Source organism: Macrobrachium nipponense, chromosome 1, assembly GCF_015104395.2.
Source record: "Macrobrachium nipponense isolate FS-2020 chromosome 1, ASM1510439v2, whole genome shotgun sequence".
Taxonomy (NCBI): domain Eukaryota; kingdom Metazoa; phylum Arthropoda; class Malacostraca; order Decapoda; family Palaemonidae; genus Macrobrachium; species Macrobrachium nipponense.
The window spans coordinates 106,210,649-106,232,299 of record NC_087200.1 but is presented as its reverse complement, the minus strand read 5'-3'; the positions used below and the strand labels follow the sequence as shown (position 1 = coordinate 106,232,299).

The following is a 21,651-nucleotide window of genomic DNA, read 5'->3' as shown; positions in this document are numbered from 1 at the left end:
TGGTAACGGACAATGCTCCTGTGCATTCTCCTGGCTTGGAAAACCAGTTTCTGGATAAATTTAAATGCATCACAGTGAGGTGCAGCCCATGGAGAAGCAATTCATCTCAAACTTCAAAGAACTCTACACAAAGACACTGTTTCAAAGGTGCTTTGAAGTGACATCAGACACTAAATTGACCCTAAGAGAGTTCTGGAAGGATCACTTCAATATCTTCAACTGCATAAGCCTTATAGGTAAGGCTTGGCAGGGATTGACTTCCCAGACAATGAACTCTGCATGGAGGAAATTGTGGCCAGTGTTACCTCGAGGAGGATTTTAAGGGGTTTGAGGCTGACCCCAACAACCATACACCAGTTGTGAAGTCCTTGTGCTTGGATGTGAGTGGTGAGGGCATGGAAGAGCTTTTGGATGCCCACAGGAAAGAGCTAACCACTGAGAGCTGCAAGACTTTCAGAAGAAACAGCAACAGACGGCAGATGAGGAATCCGAGGAAGAGGGGAGGAAGAGGGGAGGAAGAGAGAGGAGATGCTGTGCCTACTTCAGTGATTAAAGAAATGTTTGCAAAGTGGAGTGATATGAAAAACTTTGTTGAGACACATCATCCAAACAAAGACGTTGCTATCCATGTCTCTAACATGTTTATTGACAACACATTGTATCACTTTAGGCAGATTTTGAAGAGATGTCAGAAACAAATGTCCTTGGACAGTTCTGTTATTCGACAGGTCCAGTGACTCTCAAGCTGTGCCACTAAAAAACATAGAGAAGTAACCCCAGAAAAGTTTATGATACCTGAAGTCCTTCTGGAGGAGGATTCCCCTTCCAAAGAGTAACCTCTCTTCCTCTCTCTCCCATCCTTTCCATCTTCCATATGCAAACAAGAGTCTTCCATAAAGGTAAGAGTGATGTTAAAGGTTTATTATTAATTTCATTACTTATTTATATTTATTTCTCATTGTTTTCTGTATATACAACTATTTCCTGTAAAATGCATTTTTTGTTAAGATTTTTTTGGGGTTTGGAACACAATACTATTTACGTTATTCCTTATGGGAATTATTGCTTTGGTTTTTGTGGGAGGTTTCCAAACAGATTATGTACAAAAACCGAGGTACAACTGTATACACACACACACACATATATATATATATAGTCTCAGTAATTGGGCGGCTACTTTGAGATCTTAGCTTAATGATAAATAATATTGCCAAGACCAATATGAACATTCTTTATTTTGTATTGTTCCCTGAACAAATATTCATGCTTCAAACTCAGAGGTTATCTTGCTTGTACTTGTATTCAACAGCCTACTTTGTCCTACTAGAAAAACTGTATCAACATGTGATTTCATTTACAAATAATGATAACCATATTCGACAAAATAAATAAAATAATAAAGCAATTGTTGATATGTTGAGGAGAGGAGAAGAGAGAGTTGAAATATTACTGTATGTCAGTAAAACCAATTACAATTCACATAAAAAAGGGAATTTCACAATTAATTTAACAATGATAAAATATGAAAAACAATCATATGCAATACAGAAACAATAAAACAAAAAGTCTTAATTGAGCCAGTGTTTGGTGCGCCAAGTGAGATGGTATAGTTTACCCATATTCAGCAAAAAAGTACATGAAAGAACAAAGCTTTTTACAATAAAATTTAGCATAAACGATTAACAAAATCATTCATCATTGCGGTAATGCTCAGCTAATTGAGATAGAAGGAGGGAGTGTTTATATTTTTTAGGAATACTGAGTGAATAATTCTAAGTTATCATGCATTGTGATATTATTGAGGAGAGAAGAGGAGACAGTTAAATCTTTACTATAGTATATAATATGTATGTAAACGCACCACCAATTCACATAAAAAATAATGTTATTTCACAATAAATTTAACATAATGATAAAACATGAAAACAATCAAATGTAATACAGTAAAAATGAAGAAAGAAAAAAAGTCTCGCTTAAGCAAGTGTTCGGTGCACTGAGTGAGACAACAGAGAGGAAAGGTAAGGGATGGTGGTGGGTTATTGGGTAGGAGATGGGGGTCTGCTTCCTACTGACTTACAAGCTGGCCTGGGATGATTAATTATCGCCTGTTTCTTTCACTTACACTCGATTTTCCCAAATCACTTCTTTTTGTTATGTTAAAATACCAATCAAGTACCAATTACTTTTTACTATTATCTAACTGTAAAGGTAACTTGGCTCCATGATAAATACACTGGCGCCTCGTTCGGCTTCTGTGTGTAAACAACTTCCTTGTGAAAAGTTATTTACCCTCTCTTTCCTTTCCTTGCATTCTTTACTTACTAATTTGTTAGCAAAATCCTCATATTTATTTTCAATTCTGCTATTTGCCAAAAGTAAGTTGATGTATTGCAGCATAATTAATCTCTTTCATGCACTCAAGATCCAAGTGTAATCATATCAACAATCATACATGTTGATTACTCTCTCTCTCTCACAGACACAATTGGATTATCAGACACACACTATCGATTCCTCTGATTATCCTTGTAAAAGGTGAAAAAAATTGGTTTTGTTATCAACCTTTGCCCACTGCGAACATTTTGGTTTCCTGAAAGGGTTCCCGCCTCTCCTCCCTCCACCTCAGCCGGCAGTGCGGCACTTTCACCCAACAGTTTGTGAATTGTATGTGGAAACAAAATTTTCTTAATAATTTGCTTCATACAATGTGCTGTTTTATTACTTTACACTCTTAATATAACTTCTGAAAACATTAATAATAGGAACAAATGTGAAAAGAGGAACTCTTTGTGTGGGCTTGAACAAAGTATCCTGATTCCCTTTATTTCTTATAGGATATTTGTTTCATATTTTGAACAGCCTTTTGGAATGGATTAATTTGAAGGCTGAGGTACTATTGTACTATACTATATACATACTGTAAACTTTCTCCAAGATCTACTTCCCTTCTTGCAAGTGGGTTCCTGCAAACTTGAATTCTTTACTAGTAGCTTGCATTTTCCCTTTACCTTGTGAAGAATGGATAATTTCCTCATATTCACAAAAAAATTATTTATTGAGAAAGATCAGAGTAGGTTTAAGTGCTGTGGGTAACATTCCTTAACACAAATATCTTCTGTTGATCATTTGCTCAACAGATTTTAGGATTTTAGATCTCATGGTGAATGTACACCATTTCAATTATCTTTTCTGGCACTCAGTGTTTCTGGGTCCAAGTGGATTCTTCAAACAAACTTCAATTTAAAAGGCAAATAGTTGAGTTGAAAGCCATTTTACCGGCCATGGAGAATCAAGGTTAATTAATCTACAAGTATGTACTAATTTTAAGTTTACAAGACTTGAATATATCCTTATAGTTACTATACATGAAAACTTGATCTGCATCTTCATTAACCTGTAAAAATTCAAAACCAACAGAATACCAGAGCATTAACCATAATGATTTTTTCTAACCAATTAAACCTTTACACGCTTAAAATACAAAATGACTGAAAACTATGCCACTATTTATCAGTTGTACAAAGCATCCAAAAGTACCAAACTTTAAAAAAAAATTCTAAATTATTTTTTAACCATACCAATACACTTGCCAAGTGATTTCATTCCCTAAAATATATTTCACAATGATAATATAATATGAAGGAATAACAGGAAAAAATCTCAACTTACCTCAAATTGTATATTTCTTTCTTTGCAATATGTTCGAAGCCTTTTTGGATTATTATAAGGGTGGAATTCACACTGATTTACATGTGGAACAACAGAACACTCGCTCAGAATCACTTCAAGATGTGGCTCCAAGAAATTGCTGACCCCAATTGATCGCACTCTTTCTTCATCAAGTAACAGCTGATACAAAGAACAAACAATCAAATGGATAAAACTCACATGTAAATACACACTCGGCACATGGTTACATAATTGTTTATGTGCTATTACCTGAAATAGGAAAGCATTAAGGTAATTTTGTTGTCGGCCTTTTAAAGGCACAACACAGGTCTGACTGTTTGTTAGCTTAGATTACTCTGTCTGCTAATAAACAGTTACTAGCTGCATTGGTAACAATGAATAAGATCTGAAATCAAACATATACTGTACTCGTATATTATGACTCCATGGTATGTTAAAACAGTATACCCAACATGAAAATTTCACAATGAACATTTTATTGACACAAAGATTACGATCGTCCAAGAGACCAAAATAATGACTGTCATACCTCTACAGCACAGGAAACAAGTTTTCCTACCAGACCTCCAATTTAGCACAGTATTTATGAATAGATCACATAATTTAATGGGTAAATCAACTATCACCAGGTTAGGTGTATTTTTATTTGGTTTTTGTCAGTTTTGGGTAACCTTTATAATTAATCAGCTTTTATTTTATCACCCATTTTTGGAATCCAGCACTCATTTTGTGGTACTTCTGCTTTTACTTCCTTTTTCGTGATAAAAATTACAGGCAGTCCCCGGGTTATGACGGGTTTGGCTTATGACGTTCCGAGGTTAAGGCGCTTTTCAATTATATTCATCAGAAATTATTTCCAGGGTTACGACACATGTTCCAGGGTTACAGTGCCTACAATGCTGATATGGCAGAAGAAATATGACACCAAAAATGCAAAATAATCAATATTTGAAGGTTTTTGGATGAAAAATGCAATAACATTGCAGTTTACATAGTTTTGAATGCACCCAAAGCATTAAAAGTAAGGTTTTCTTAGGATTTTTGACGATGTTCCGGCTTATGACGTGTCTCAAGAACGGAAACCCCGTCATAACCCAGGGACTGCCTGTAATCAAAAGGTACTACAATTTTATTACATTCCCTTACTTAGTTGTTCCTTCCCTACAGCTTCATACCAGCTGTCCTTGCCATATATTAATTCTATACTACAAAACAGGATAGGATCATCAACCCTGAGATAAGATTGTCACCTACATGACAAAAACATCTTCAAGTACTTTATAACATAAGTACAACTTTCATGCTGCAGGAAGCAGGTGATATTTATATTTCTATAATTTTTGAAATAATGAATTTATTTCGATTTTGGCATTTTCTACTGTTACCTAAGTGCATCCGATATTTATATGTTTTGATGTACAACAACAGGTTTCAAACTTTTTATAATAATGGATACATTTATGGATATATTTTACAATATATACTAAGTACTTTAGTATATTATACAAAGTTCTGCCAACATACTACCAAGTACTTTACAAATACGTAGTGTAATTACATATTTTTACATTACAGCCTGACCTCCTCAACCAGCTCCCTTGGAAGCAGATTACTTCTGGACCACAGAAAATCCCGGATGACAGAAAAACCTCTAGGTAAAGAAAGTCTTGCCAACTCATTCCTATGACTGCTATCAAAAGTAGAACAAACCCCATGAAAAATACAGTAACTGTCCTTCGTTAGGTTTCATTTCTTATGAAAATTCTGGCCTGATCCATAAACATCTCCCCCAAAATGCTTACACCTTCGGTTCATCAGAGCTGAGCTGAAACCACTTTAAAAGTGCACTGTCACATACAGATCTCCAGAAATCTTTCAATGTTTTCAGTCACTTCAAAACTTTTTTTGGCTTTTGCTTTCAGCAAAAAAAAAACTAAAATTCTGCAGTTTTTGTTTCTTTAAACCTCCGTATGAGAGAGAGAGCGAGAGAGAGAGAGGAAGAGAGAGAGAGAGAGGATGCGGAGAAGAGGAGGGAGAGAGAGAGGAGAAGAGAGAGACGAGAGAGAGAGAGAGAGAGATAGAGAGAGAGAGAGAGAGAGAGAGAGAGAGAGAGAGAGAGGTACTACTTTAAGGGTTTCGGGAGGCTTTGGAAGGTTCTTCTTTGTATGTGTGATGAACATTGTGATTGGCAGCTGCAGTCATTGCTTCTTCATGGTGGTGAGCGCTGGTGGTGAGTGCTTGATTTTGGGCTCCAATGCCATATCAAGAATATTTGAAAAATGACAAATTTTTAATCAATTTGTATTTTTCATAGCTAACAAACCTGAGGTCTTAACAATGGGATAATCTTCTAATGCCATATGGAAATAAGTTAAAAAAAAACAATCAAAGATTGTAAAGCAAGAAATCTGTGGCATCTGGCAAATCATGTGTATACAAGGTGGATGCTGGTTACTGACTGGGTTTGGCACCTCATGAACCACCAGTCTTTCTTTAACCCCCTTGGAGAGTTTGACTCTTGGAGAGTTGACTCTTGCTTTGCTCTCCTCCCCCCAAACCAGCTTTTTTTTTACCTAAGCCTGCGGTTTGTTTCATATTTTTCTAGCCCAGAAGTTCCGTGGACATCAACATTTTTAGACAGCCTTCCATGATTCCCATGTTGACCTTCCTTTGGGACAGATGCAAATTGCAGATGTGCCTCATGTCTTTCTTTTCCTCTGCTTTGTTATCAGCTGTGTTATGTAATGCTGGACCATCTCCCAAGGTGATACTGGCCCTTCAGAGAGGGACCAGCTACATTTTGTTCTTTAGCATTTTACATTTGTTATATTGAAGATATTATGAAAAAATTTGTATTATGATATCAATATTTTATTATCTTTGCTTTTATCTAGTTACACATTTTCTGGGAATGACGTAATGTTTTAGTCTTTCAGAATCTGTGTGTTTTGAGATGTTCAAGACGTTAAGGATTCATGTTGCAGACAAGGTTTTTATACTAGGATTTGGCTGTCTAGCATAGGAATACATTCCTATACTTCTTCAACACAAATCTTAATGGCGTATAATTGCATTCTTCCCATCTGCTTGCAGGACCAGTTATGATTGCCGTCTCGTCTCTTCTATCATTTTGGTGGGGGGAAGGGGGTGCATTGTACGGCTCTCTCCCTTCCTTCCCTTTATCCTTATAGATAAATATGATTTTCACTCTCACAGGATAGAAATATTCTTTCCTAAGGGAGAATGCATTTTCTTTGCTTCTTTCCAGATGCTTCAGTTGTCAGCCTACTATGGATCCCATGTTAAAACAAACTCCTGCATATCCTTGATCATTATCCCAATTTGGGGCAGGCGTTCCAAATTCAGGACCTACTCCTGCTCCTGCTCCTCTCCTGAACCTGGAGTGTCTTCTTCCTCACCGGCAGAATTTGTCAGGTCTTCCAAAGCCTGTCTGTCAGGGGATCAGAGTGGGCATCAATAAGGGTGACAATTTTATCCTCGGTAATGTCATCAAAGCCTTCTGCACCAAGAATCCTTGCCAACTGAACTGCTTTATTAATGGCTGAATGGTGAATTTCCTCAGGAGAGAAGACCGTATAATTTGCACACAATCCAGCCACAACTTACTCCAGCATGCGTTGAGGGCCTCTTTCCTTATGTCCTTCAGCAACCCATCAATGACGGGTACACACATGACAATCGTGAGCTTACACCAATAGTCTTTCAGCACAAATTCACTGTTACAGTCCACTGCATCAACAAGGTGCTGGAGGGAGATCCCAGTGTAGAGTGGGATCATGCCCTGGTCCATAGGCTGGAGGAAAGAGGTGGCGTTGGGAGGGAGGAACGTGAGCTGGACTTCCTTGTAATAAAGATCGAGAGGGTGGCCACCAGCACTGTCCATAATCAGTAACACTTTAAACTCCATGTCTAAGTTGGCCAGGTATTGTCTAACTTGATGAATGAAGCTCTAATGGAGCCAGTATTCTGGAAGGACTTTGGTGATCCAGGCCTTCAGATTTTACATCCAGAACACAGGTAGCAACACCTTGTTCTTATTCTTGAGTGCCCTGGGGTTTGCAGCCTTGTAAATGAGGCCTGATTTCAGCATAAAGCCAGACACATTCCCACACATTAGGAGGGTAACCCTATCCTTCAGTGCCTTGAATCCAGAGGCTTCAGCTTCATCCTTCTTTAAGTATGTCTGGAAAGGCATCTTTTTCCAGAACAGGCCAGTCTTGTCCATATTGAACACCTTTTTGTGGCTGCCTCTTCATCTGCAGATGCTGCTTCCCAACATAAGGAAACAGACTTTAGCACGAACTGCTTCTGGAACTGGAGGAACCATTCTTTGCTCGCCTGAAAACCTTGAGGAGCCGATTGAATTGAAATGACAAAACTTTAGATAAATTTGTATTTCTTATGGCTAACAAACCTGAGGTCTTAACAATAGGATAATCTTCAAGCGCCCAGCTGGAAACCAGTTAAAAACAATCAAAGATTGTAAAACAAGGAATCTGTGGCATCTGGCAACTCATGCGTATATGAGGTGGATGTTGGTCACTGACCAGGATTCAAACCTCATGATGCACCAGTCTTTCTTCCAACCCAGGATATGAGAGGGGCAGCTCGAGGTGGGCAGCTAGTGTTAAGACCTCAGGTTTGTTGGCTATGAAATATACAAATTGATTAAAAAAAATTTAATTTCTTCATACACAGTATAAACCTTTGGTCTTAAGAATAGGATAGACTAATACTTGGAGGGAGGTACAAATATCCTGAACTGGCTAGGGGTTCAGCCCGAGCTCGAAAGAAGGGGGTCTGAGTCCGCGAGAGAATAGTATTATATATTACTACTTTCAAAACGCATACATCCCCTCTTAGACTATGAAATGTTATGTATAGAGGTTGCAACATTTTTTCAGATTCCTAGCTAGCTTAGAATTAGGATATTTAAAATGTGTGTTCAGATTTTGCATAACAATGTAAAAAGAATATATAACATAGTATGAAAAGAGAGAACTATCTTTGTCCATTTGAAGCTAGAATTGTTTCAGTAACTTTTCATTGCCTTGAGATTAGAGGAACTCGTGTCTCTGTGTTGTTTTTAAAAAACATGTCAATCTTAATTATCGCTCGATGTCTGTCTTGATTGGGTACGTGTCTTTGTTGAACTAGTACGTACATGAATGTATGCTCGTTTCGTACGTGTTCATCTTTGCCGAATGCCACGTGTAGATTTCACAGTATGTCTGTAAAGTTTCGTCACTACTTAGAAGCTTCTAGAAAGAATTGCATCACCTTTCTCATTGCCGAAAACGTTTTGTGTCATCTCCAATGTCCAGCTTTCATAAGGGAGAGATTTCATTCGGGCTTAAATCCTCAAAGCGTTTACATCTCTCTCTCTCTCTCTCTCTCTCTCTCTCTCTCTCTCTCTCTCTCTCTCTCTCTTCTTTCTGGTGATTGAAACACCAGAAAGAAGAAGACAAAGGAAGATACATGTGAACCTCTTGAAACCTTATTTCTCGGAAACTAAAACTGAAACTGTGTCAATAAAACAAACAACTTTATCTACAGAAGATGATGGCTACGAATTAGGAGCTGAAAATAAGATGAATAATTCTTCAATTTTGAAAAATTTGGTGGATAGGGTGAAACATCTGAGTCTTAAACAAAGTGAAGACTTCAGTGTGGCTGACAATTATCCTTTGCCTCTTATAGATTAGTTACTTGATAATATTGGGCAAGCCAAGTTTGTTTCCAAAATAGACTTGATGAAAGGATATTATCAAATTCCCTTAGATGAGAATGCCAAGTTGCTGTCAGCTTTTATTACTCCTTTTGGACCGTATCAGTATACTGTTCTGCCATTTGGTCTGATGAATGCACCTGCAACATTTCAGCGAGTGATGGATCAACTGCTAGGATCGATAGAAGGAGTAGGTGTATACCTGGGCGACATCGTGATTTACTCTACAACGTGGGAAGAACATCTGAAGATTCTGAGGAAAGTTTTCAAGAAACTACAAGAAGCAGGATTAACAGTCAACTTAGAGAAGAGTGAGTTTGGCAAGGCAACTGTGCAGTATCTTGGGTTTGAAGTTGGGAAAGGCCTTCTTGCTCCAGTAAATGCTAATGTAGAAGGTATCCGTAAGGCTACCCCACCTACTACCAGGAAACAACTACAGAGATTTTTAGGCATGGGTGGATTCTATCGTCGTTTCTGCCCAAAATTTCTCAGCCGTAGTAGCTCCCTTGACAGACTTAACTAGTCCCAAAGCTAAGTTTGTTTGGAATCCAGAGTGTCAAGTATCCTTTGAGAAGGTAAAAGCCATTTTAACCTTTTAATGCCGATTGGACGCATTAAACGCCGATATAAATTGTCTGTTGGGTGCCGATTGGACATATGGTACGTCGATATAAAAAAGTTTTTTTTAAAATTTGCGGAAAAAGTTATAGGCATACTAGGTGAAAACTTTTGAATCACGCGCCTTGGAGGATGCTGGGAGCTCACGGATCAAGACGTTATTTTGTTTACAATCCTTAAACAGGCGCGCAAGCGCGAATTTCTTTCTTATTGCACTAAAAAGTATCAGCGACACATCTCAGAAATTATTTCGTCACTCTGACATAATTTTTGCACTATTTTAAATTTGCTGTTACATAAAGTTTTATATATGAAAATGTGTGCAATTTCATGTAGAATACAACAAAAAACCGCTCATGGTAGTAGCTTTTATCAGTTTTGAAATATTTTCATATAAATAACGATGTGCTAAAATTTCAACCTTCGGTCAACTTTTGTCAACTTTGACTCTACCAAAATGGTCGAAAAATGCAATTGTAAGCTAAACCTCTTATATTCTAGTAATATTCAATCATTTACCTTCATTTTGCAACAAATTTCAAGTCTCTAGCACAATATTTCAATTAATGGTGAATTTATGAAAAAAAACTTTTTCCTTACGTCAGCGCGGTAACTCTTCCGAAAAAAATATACATTTTTTCGTCCGATTATCGTAATGTTTGCACCATTTTAAATTAGCCGTTACATAAAGTTTTATATATGGAAATGTGTACAATTTCATGTAGAATACAACTAAAAACAATCCATAGTTGTAGCTTTTACCAGTTTTGAAATATTTTCATATAAATAATGATGTGCCAAAATATCAACCTTCGCTTTTTTTTTTTTTTTTTTTTTTTTTTTTTTTTTTTTTTTTTTTTTTTTTTTTTTTTTTTTTCTTTTTTTTTTTTTCCAATCTTTGACTGCGACCGAGAAATGGTAAAAAAAAAAAAAAAAAACCCAATTGTAAGCTAAAACTCTTATATTCTAGTAATATTCATTTATTTACCTTTATTTTGCAACAAATTGGAAGTCTCTAGCACAATATTTCGATTTATGGTGAATTTATTAAAAAAAAAAAAATTTCCTTACGTCCGCGCGGTAACTCTTCGGAAAAAAATCAGAAATTTTTTCGTTCAATTGTCGTAATGTTTGCACCATTTTAAATTAGCTGTTACATAAAGTTTTATGTATGAAAATGTGCGCAATTTCATGTAGAATACAACAATTAAACAACCCATGGTTGTAGCTTTTATCAGTTTTGAAATATTTTCATATAAATAACGATGTGCGAAAATTTCAACATTTGGTCAACTTTGACTCGACCGAAATGGTAAAAAAACGCAATTGTAAGCTAAAACTCTTACATTCTAGTAATATTCAATCATTTAGCTTTATTTTGCAACAAATTAGAAGTCTCTAGCACAATATTTCGATTTATGGTGAATTTATGAAAAAAACTTTTTCCTTACGTCCACGTGGTAACTCTTCCGAAAAAATCATAACTTTTTTCGTCCGATTGTCGTGATGTTTGCACCATTTTAAATTAGCCATTACATAAAGATTTATATATGAAAATGTGCGCAATTTCATGTAGAATGCAACAAAAAACAACCTATGGTTGTAGCTTTTATCAGTTTTGAAATATTTTCATATAAATAACGATAAATAGAAAAAATTTGTCCTTCGGTCAACTTTAATGCGATCGAAATGGTTGAAAACTGCAATTGTAAGCTACAACACTTACAGTCTAGTAATAATCAATCGATTACCTTCATTTTGCAACAAACGGGAAGTCTCTAGCACAATATTTCGATTTATGGTGAATTTTTGGAAACAGCTTTTTTTACGTCCGCACGTTACGAATTCATGCATCATTTTGTGATATTTTCTCTGTTGCCTTATACAATGTGTTATATACCAAAATGATCGCAATTTCGTGTACAATACAACAGAAAAAAATTAACTCATTAGCTTTAAATGTTTTGCTCACAGCACGATTTGAATACAATTATATATGAAATTTTGTTTTTGCGCTATCATATATCCCATTATTTATATATAATAATATTTTTTTAAATTTCTGATGGTTGCATACTAAACTTCAGGCAATGACAAAAAAATGGAGCTAAAAATGAACTCTTAATCTTGAAAACTAAGTGTGCTGTGATTTTTTGAAAAAAACATTTTTTCCGCTTCGGCGCTCACTCCCAGACCACGCATGCATACGGGAGACGATTTTTATTATACCCCTTCGGCGTTAAAGGGTTAACTTCAAGACCAGTATTTCAAGCTCGAGACTTAAGAAATTTGTGATCTAAGTTGATGCTTCTCACTGTGGCATTGGAGCTGTCCTACTTCAAGAAGATGAAAACAATATCTACCATCCTGTGTGCTTCATGTCTTCTAAACTGAAAAAGCATCAGAAAGTATACTCGACAATCAAGAAGGAAACTTTAGCCTTAATCACAGCATTGAAAAAGATTTAAGTGTATGTGAACAGACCTAGGAAGGAAGAAATTTTAGTGTTGTCTGATCACAATCCACTATCATTTATCCAGAGAATGAAAAATCATAATCAAAGACTGACCAGGTGGTCTTTGTGCCTGCAACAGTATAACTTAAGAGTGCAGCACATTAGTGGCAAAAACAATGTATAGTTGCTGATTGCAAATCGCTGGATTCAACACCGTGATAAACAATCTTCTGGGGGGAGGTATATTATATATTACTACTTTCAAAACGCATATATCCCCTCTTAGACTGTATGAAATGTTATGTATAGAGTTTGCAACATTTTTTCAGATTCCTAGCTAGCTTAGAATTAGGATGTTTAAAATGTGTGTTCAGATTTCGCATACCATAATGTAAAAAGAATATGTAACGTTGTATATGAAAAGAGAGAGAGATTATCTTTGTCCGTTCGAAGCTAGAATTGTTTCAGTAACTTTTCATCGCCTTGAGATTAGAGGAACTCGTGACTCCGTGTTGTTTTTAAAAAAACATGTCAATCTTAATTATCGCTCGATGTCTGTCTTGATCGGGTTTGTGTCTTTGTTGAACTAGTACTTACATGAATGTATACTCGTTTTGTATGCGTTCATCTTTGCCGAATGCCACGTGTAGATTTCACAGTTTGTCTGTAAAGTTGCGTCACTATTTAGAAGCTTCTAGAAAGAATTGCATCATCTTTCTAATTGCCGAAAACATTTTGTGTCATCTCCAATGTCCAGCTTTCGTAAGGAAGAGATTTCATTCGGGCTTAAATCCTCAAAGATTTTAAATCTCCCTCTCTCTCTCTCTCTCTCCATCGCACGGCACTTTTGATTTCAAAGTAACGTAACGATTTCATACTTACTGAATGGTCACTCGTAACTTGTAGATTTCAGATTTGACATTTCTTAAGAGTTTATTTAGTATTATTTAGTGTTTTTATGGAATCTGAACAAACATTATATTAGTGTGTAACGGCGCCTATATTTGTGAATTGTGGTGATTTTTTGAACAAGCTGCAGCAAAGAAAGAAAATTGGTATACCAAGAAGGTAAACTGTGTTATATTTTTATTAGTTGCAACTAATAACTAATAGTCAGTGGTTTGGTAAGAAACTAATAACTGATGGTTACGATGGTTTGGTAAAAACTAATAACTAATGGTTATGATGATTTGGTAAGAAACTAATACCTATTGTTACAATGGTTTAGAGAACTAATAACTAATAGTTACAATGGTTTGAGAGAAACTATTTACATTTTTACACTATGCAAATTTTTGTTTTGAGTTTGTTTCATTTGAAGTGCATTTATCCATTTTCTTATTGAAGTGTTTATTTTTGGTGCATTTCTCCATTTTCTTATTGAAGTGTGTCTTTTTATTTTATATTCTGTGATAAATACTTTTTTGCAATTTTGGTATTTTCAACATTTTTCTGTGTTTTCATTTGCATTCACAATTTAATTAACTTAGTTATTTTCATTACTTAATCGTTGCACATTTAATTGAATTTAACACTTGTGAATTAATTTGCACTTATAATTCTTTTCAAGTTTTATTGTTGTTTAGCACTTGTGAATTAATATCCAAATTTTAAGCATTACCTAACACTTGAATTTTGATTTAATTAATTTTCTTGAATTTTGTGATAAATTAATTTTGATTTAATTTTACTTAATTGATTTAAGAATGAATTAAACTTTACTTTGTTTTCAAGTAACAGTAATTTTCCCTGATATTGTGAATTTCACTTATAAATTTTGAGTTTAATAATAAATTTTTGTATTTAAAATTTTTATAAGTGTTTTCATTTAAACCAGTATATTGATTATATTTATGTTATGTAGAAACATAGAGTGGTAATGGATCTGTTTTCCTTCAATTTACCTGAAGTGAGTTAGAACCAGGGAAGTACTTAGACTTCTGAAATCAGGGAAATACTTAGACTTTTAAAGTTGTTGATGGAGTGATGCCCTTTGATTAATTTAATTACTTACAAGATTACCTCACACCTGTTTTGATGAACTTAATCTGATTTTCTGCATTACTCGTAAGTTGTTAAGGGATCACTGCTGCTTTTAGAGTATTCAGTCGTTTAGTACCTGTGATGTGGGTTCAGGTGTCTAGCTGTTGTGAGGTAACAATTAATGAATCATAAGTAAAGTAACCAGATACTTGGCACTTCATCACAATAGATAAACGAGTATCTAAAAACTCAACCTTCTGGGATGAAATACAATGAGAGATGTCTAAATTCATTGTATTATAGTCAAACCAAAATGTGGTTTCAGTGTACAGGAGGTTTTTCCCGAACTATATCATTCGTAGTTACGAAAATTTTGGTAATTTTACCCTTCAGGAAACCGACCTACTTAAACCTAAAACCTCCGTGGTAAACGTGGATTAAGCACACGGATGGAGTGTTCACTCTGTATTTATCCCAGATTTTGTTTTCATTTCTTCTAAATGCGACTGCAAGTAACCTTTTTGTGTGTGTTTATGTGCGCGCATATAGACCGAAAAGGAATTATTAGAACACACACTTGCATACATATATAAATACATAACTGTTAAAATGGAATATGGACAATAATCAAATTACTTGAAATTATGGCATTATTACAAGATCTGTGATTATTTCCAAAAAACATACAAAGAGAGGAAAATCATTAAGAACAACCAAAATTTACTCTTTGTTTCTTTGGAAAACGAAGTACAGTAAATGACTGATCCCAGGTAAAGTCATAAACAAGGGATTAACCTTGAGGCTGAGATTTAAAAGGATACATAGATCTGGCAGAACTGTATTCTTTTCCTGGCCCCACCCCAGCGATCTAAGAATCTTGAAAACACTATTTTTATGCTTTAACATCTAAAACAATAGTCTATCAAAGAAACACAAAAGCATGGTATGGTTGACCCTATACAAAATATAGATGTAGAGATTTGATAAGAGGTAACCTTTTATAATCTTTTAGTTGCACTGCCTATCTAAGAATAAGACTGCCTCCAACCTCCTTATAAGCCAACTAGATCTTACTGAAAGATTTTGTCGGATACTAGGGTCACATCTTTAAAGGATTGAAACTCCAGCTTGCATGAATAGGAATTAGCTCCTCATTATACAGCCAAATTTGTTTGGCCTTTCATCTTTGTCTATAGATAACAGCATTTTGTATATGTACATTGTCATTCACTCGACTCACCCTGTAAAGAAAGTACTTGCAGATGTGTTCTCCCTACTTCAGCCATGGAAAGAGCAGAAGAAACTGGGATGGGCCCTTGACCGATGTAACAAAAGTTTACAATTGGGCACGTGAAGCTACCAATATTCTAGATGTAAATTATTTATGATAATTTGTGATAAGGAAAAAGAAAAAAAATAGTAAGAAATGAAAGTGTGGGTGGAGGGATATGTCTTGCACCATTCAGTACAGAACTTAATCCGGCTTTACTAATAAACCGATGAGATTTTTAATTTGTCTACAAGGGAAAAAGTCACAATTTTTAGATTCAAATACGAAGCATTTTGATGACACCTGTCATCTGCCACAACATTGTGGTTCCACTATAGTGGAAGGGAAAAAGAATTCTGTCAATGGAACTTCCGGGTTGAATAAAATTAAACAAAGCACAGGGTACAGAGAAAAAACCAGCTTGGGAAAAGAAGAGCAAAGCGATATACAATTCTCCAAGGCAGCTGAAGAAGGACTGTTGCATCACGTGGTTCCAAGCCTGATCAGTGACCAACATCCACTTCATATACACATGAGTTGCAGATGCCACAGATTCCTTGTCTGACAATCTTTGATTGTTTTTAACTGGTTCACCAGCTTGGCACTATAAGATTATCCTATTGTTAAGAACAAAGGTTTGTTCTGTGTATGAACAATATAGAATAAGGTGTAACAGGATAAAAACCTCACAGTTGCACTATGAATCAACTGTTAAGAGAAGGTAGAAATGAAGGTAGAAAGTAAGATGGAAGAAAGAGAATATGAAAAGGGGTACAGCAAAAGGAACAAAAGGGGTTGCAGCTAGGGGCCGAAGGCACACTGCAAAGAACCTTAAGTAATACCTACAGTGCACCAAATGAAGTGCACTGACAGCACTAACCCCCTACAGGGTTGAGGAGCTGATGATAGTCCCAGTTGTGGCTCTTACTCTTCCTCTTATTCTTCCTCAGGCACGGGTTCATCAAAGCCCAAGAATTATAATTCCCCTTCTTCATTGCCTTCCTGTGCCTCTACATCGCTGCCTTCCATAGCAGTTGATAACTGCTGATAGAGTTGTCACACTTTCTCATGAATGATGTTGGAGTCATGGGGAACATTCTTCTTCCAGCAGTCCTTGATTCAGTACACCAGCAGATTCCATTCTCACAGTTGTTTTATCTTGCACTATCAACACTGTTTTTGCAGTATACTGAAGTAGCTCATGCTGACACTCGTTCTTATTTCACTTTCTTTCTTCTTAATGTATCTCACCGTGCTCTCATTTACATTAAAATGGAGGCCAACAGCAGCAAAACTTTTGCCCTCCTTCAACATATCTTTTAGTCTCTTTGCCAGAAGCCTTAGAAGGAGCAGGGTGCTAATTAGGAGTCATTTTCAGTATGATTCACACTGATATAGTATGTTGAAAAGTAAAACACAGATTCATGTTTATGTCTACGCATGCCGTAACTTGCTGCGCAATGAGGCTGATCAAGGAGGGATGCGTGGTATGCACAATCCCTCTTCTTGAGATGAGACTCAGGTTTCAACTAATCAATCCCAAGTGTACAACCAATAAGTGCCAAAGAAAGTGAATGCTGCTCCTGGATTGGCTGCTTTGCAGATGACAGCCAGTAGCATGTCGTGTATCATTTTGTCTGAGTACTCCTCTAAGAGGGCATCACTTCGTCATGAAAGTTGTTTATCTGCAGAAAATTGGCTTGGATGAAGCACCTTTTAAGAAAACAAATACTATATGTTATTGAAATTTTGCTGAGTTTATATTAACTTATTATAGAACTACAATATTCAAAAAGTAGTAAATCTTTTTTCATCATAAAAAATGCATTTAGTCACAAAAATATACTTACTATATATACATGAAAATGCTATGTACTGCAGACAAAAACATATGTACTCTGCTATTCCTGTTGTTTTACATATTTTAGATATGTTCTGCATGCTTATATCATCCTAAAACACTTTATGTATGTATGTATATCTAAAAATCATATTAAAACATTTAATAGAATGTACAGTATGCACAGAATATCAATGTAAAAACTGTATGAGTAATTTATACCCAATTGCAAAATACAATTCAATTTTCTCTTGTTTGAGCATGTTTTGCGTATATGTATATGTATATGTATTTCATGCATAAAGTATCGTCACATTATTGTATTATAATTTATGAATCACAATCTTTGTCTAAAAATGACATAAAGGTGTGATTTCAACAATATTGGATGTTGGTTTTACCCCCCTCCAAAACATTTTGTCATGCACATGTTTGTTTCTTCAGCCACAGTTACAACCACAAATTTTGTGACATACTTTCATAACAATTTCCTCTCCACTGGATGAAGGATGAATAAAGATTAATTTTTCTATTTATGGAAGTTACTTTTGAAAATTAGCAATGTTTAACTAGTTGACAACTATAAGGCGACCGACCCTCAATAAACGTGTTAGTTATGGTAACTGACATAGGCAGGTGGCTGTGTCTCGATTCAACTGTTTATGTAAATACTTACTTGCCACTGTTTATGCCAGTGTCTAGCACACAGTTGTGAGTGGTTGTTAATTATTATAAGAAATAATAAGGAATCCTTAGACAAGTCACAAGGTTGATAAACCTGATTAAATGAATGAAAATTCATATTTAACCTAATGAACCTTTGCTTCTAGGCCTATTTCTTATTCAAAAGCTAACACACATAAAATATGCATTATCAGTGGTATCTACTGGAACTGATATGGGCATAGAAGGTCTAACCTGGTGTAATTTAATGACAATACATTTCGCACTATACACAATGTATTTGATGAAATGATTTTAGACAAAATTTTAATGATCACAATACATGAGTTCCGATGATCTGTATATGTACTATATTATTTATCCAAATCACAGTTCTTTAATATGGTGTAGAGTTTCACAGAATGCTTTCAATGGAAATAAACTGTGCTTGTGCATTTAGAGCCACCTTCAGTTCCAAATTCTAAAAAAATTCCAAAAACTGAAATGTGACGCCACCATCCTTGCAGCCGCTCAAAAGCTAATGGAGGCTGATTAAAAAACATCCCAGATCACGGAGGTTGCTGGATTTAAGAGATCAGACTATACTGGCATATTACCTATCTTTCTCTAAAATGAGAACAGCATTAAAGGAAAATTTTTTAAATGAATGGAAAGTAGAGAAATTTTTTTTTATGCCATGTGGATTTGCATATCTCTCTTTCCATTGATTTTTTTTTTATTGGCCAGACCTTAAAGTTTGCCCAGTCTGGGGGTGAGCTTAATATATTTTTATCCTGTCCTTTAAGAGCTAATAGTAATGAGTTTGTGTGTAAAATATCCTTCAGTTAAAATTTTTTCTTTAATTCTATCCTTCTCATTTTGGAGAAAGATAATATGCCAATATAGTCTGACCTCTTAAATCCAGCAACTCCCATGTTCTGGAATGTTTTTTTCAAGAGTCTGCTCATTTTGCATGAAGGTATTAAAATAAAATCACTAAAAATAATTCAGATGGGTTGAATGGGCCATCAATAACTAAGCTGCAACTTATTATGCCTTACTTCTGTGAGTCAGTTCAATGCCTGCTGACCATGGATTTCTTGAGCGACTATTGCTTATCTCAGATGTCCCTAGTCCAATCCAACTCCCAACAATTCTGGCCACATTCAAATTAGCAGGGTTGGAAGATGAAGATACTATATTAACTGCCAACTTATCAGGCTTTAGTTCAACAAGTGGATGAGTGACCAGTGTTCCCCCTGCTCCCATACATCTCCAGCCAATTCTCACCATCTTTGAGTTAGGGGTCACTGAATACTGATGACGTTGATATTCCAACATATCAGCAAGAAAATATGGATACTTAAAGTGATGTAATTGCACATTATGACTGGAGAAAAAACAGAGAACCTTATCAAAAGTTTTTTTTACCTATGTAAAGTTCTGCATGTGTTTTGGCAAAAATGCCCCTTCCTACATTAGGTAGTCACTAGTGACCACTAGCAGAATGCTGTGTGTTCAAGTTGCTGTGTTTCACTAGTGATCACTAGCAGAATGCTCTGTGTTCAAGTTGCTGTGTTAAGTGCAAAAATATATATATATTTTGTCTATAACACATTCCAACCTCTTCCTATCGATATAGTTTTTTGTATCAATTAACCTACTTTAAAAAAAGTTAAGTATATCTTAGTTTTACTAGACCACTGACCTGATTAACAGCTCTCCTAGGGCTGGCCCGAAGGATTAGATATTTTTTCTGTGGATAGGAACCAATTGGTTACCTAGCAATGGGACCTACATTTTATTGCGGAATCCGAACCACTTTATATCGAGACATTAATTTCTATCACCAGAAATAAATTTCTTTGATTCCCCGTTGGCCAAGCCGAGAATTGAACTTCGGACCACCGGATTGGTAGTCGAGTGCGAAAACCACTCGTCCAACGGGGACTTATAACCTGCTTTAAGCTTTCCCAGTAAGTGGTTTAGGTTACTACAGTGGCCCCCCCCCCCCCCCCCCCCCCTCCCCCCCCCCCCCCCCGTATTCGAGGGGGATGCATACCACACCCCCTTGCGAATGTTTAGAATCCACAAATGTTTAGAACCCCCACTAAAAATTATTATAAACGCCTATCTTAGACGTGGAAACACCAAAGTATCCCCAAAAATACCATTCTACATCAAATATATATTAAAATATCATCCTATTATATTAATCTTTGAAATATTGATACTATTTTAAATTAAATCTTATATACATACTTAACCCTTTAACGCCAATTGGACGTATTAAACGTCGATATAAATTGTCTGTTGGGTGCCGATTGGACGTATGGTACGTCGATATAAAAAAGTTTTTTTAAAATTCGCGGAAAAATACTTATAGGCCTACCAATCGAAAACTTTTGAATCACGCACCTTAGGGGATGCTGGGAGCTCACGCATCAAGGCGTTGTTTTGTTTATAATCGTTACCCAGGTGCGCAAGCGCAAATTTCTTTCTTCTCGCACCAAAAAACATCAGCGACACATCTCAAAAATTATTTTGTCACTTTTGACATAATTTTTGCACTATTTTATATTAGCCGTTACATGGAGTATTATATATGAAAATGTGCACAATTTCATGTAGAATACAACTAAAAACAACTCATGGTTGTAGCTTTCATCAGTTTTGAAATATTTTTATATAAATAACGATAAGTGCCAAAGTTTCAACCTTCGGTCAACTTTGACTCGACCAAAATGGTCAAAAAACACAATTGTAAGCTAAAACTCTTATATTCTAGTAATATTCAATCATTTACCTTTATTTTGCAACAAATTGGAAGTCTCTAGCGCAATATTTTGATTTATGGTGAATTTATGAAAAAAACTTTTTCCTTACATCCGCGTGGTAACTCTTCCGAAAAAATCATACATTTTTTCGTCCGATTGTCGTAATGTTTGCACCATTTTAAATTAGCAGTTACATAAAGTTTTATATATGGAAATGTGTGCAATTTTATGTAGAATGCAACAAAAAACAATCCATGGTTGTAGCTTTTTTCAGTTTTGAAATATTTTCATATAAATAACGATAAGTGCCAAAATTTCAACCTTCGGTCAACTTTGACTCGACCGAAATGGTCGAAAAACGCAATTGTAAGCTAAAACTCTTACATTCTAGTAATATTCAATCATTTACCTTCATTTTGCAACAAATTGGAAGTCTCTAACACTATATTTTGATTTATGGTGAATTTATGAAATAAACTTTTTCCTTACGTCCAAGCGGTAACTCTTCCGAAAAAATCATAAATTTTTTCGTCCAATTGTCGCAATGTTTGCACCATTTTAAATTAGCCATTACATAAAGTTTTATATATGAAAGTGTGCACAATT

General features: G+C 35.5%; 1 protein-coding gene across 4 annotated transcripts in view; it reads right to left on the bottom strand.

Moving 5' to 3' along the window:
* The window catches only part of LOC135219528 (uncharacterized oxidoreductase ZK1290.5-like), a 334,332-nt gene that overhangs the window by 74,651 nt on the left and 238,030 nt on the right, over positions 1-21,651 (bottom strand). For all 4 annotated transcript variants that reach the window (XM_064256366.1, XM_064256363.1, XM_064256364.1 and 1 more), the window contains exon 5: positions 3,670-3,849. In XM_064256366.1, coding sequence (XP_064112436.1) covers positions 3,670-3,849 — 180 coding nt within the window. The remainder of the gene's footprint in view (positions 1-3,669; positions 3,850-21,651) is intronic.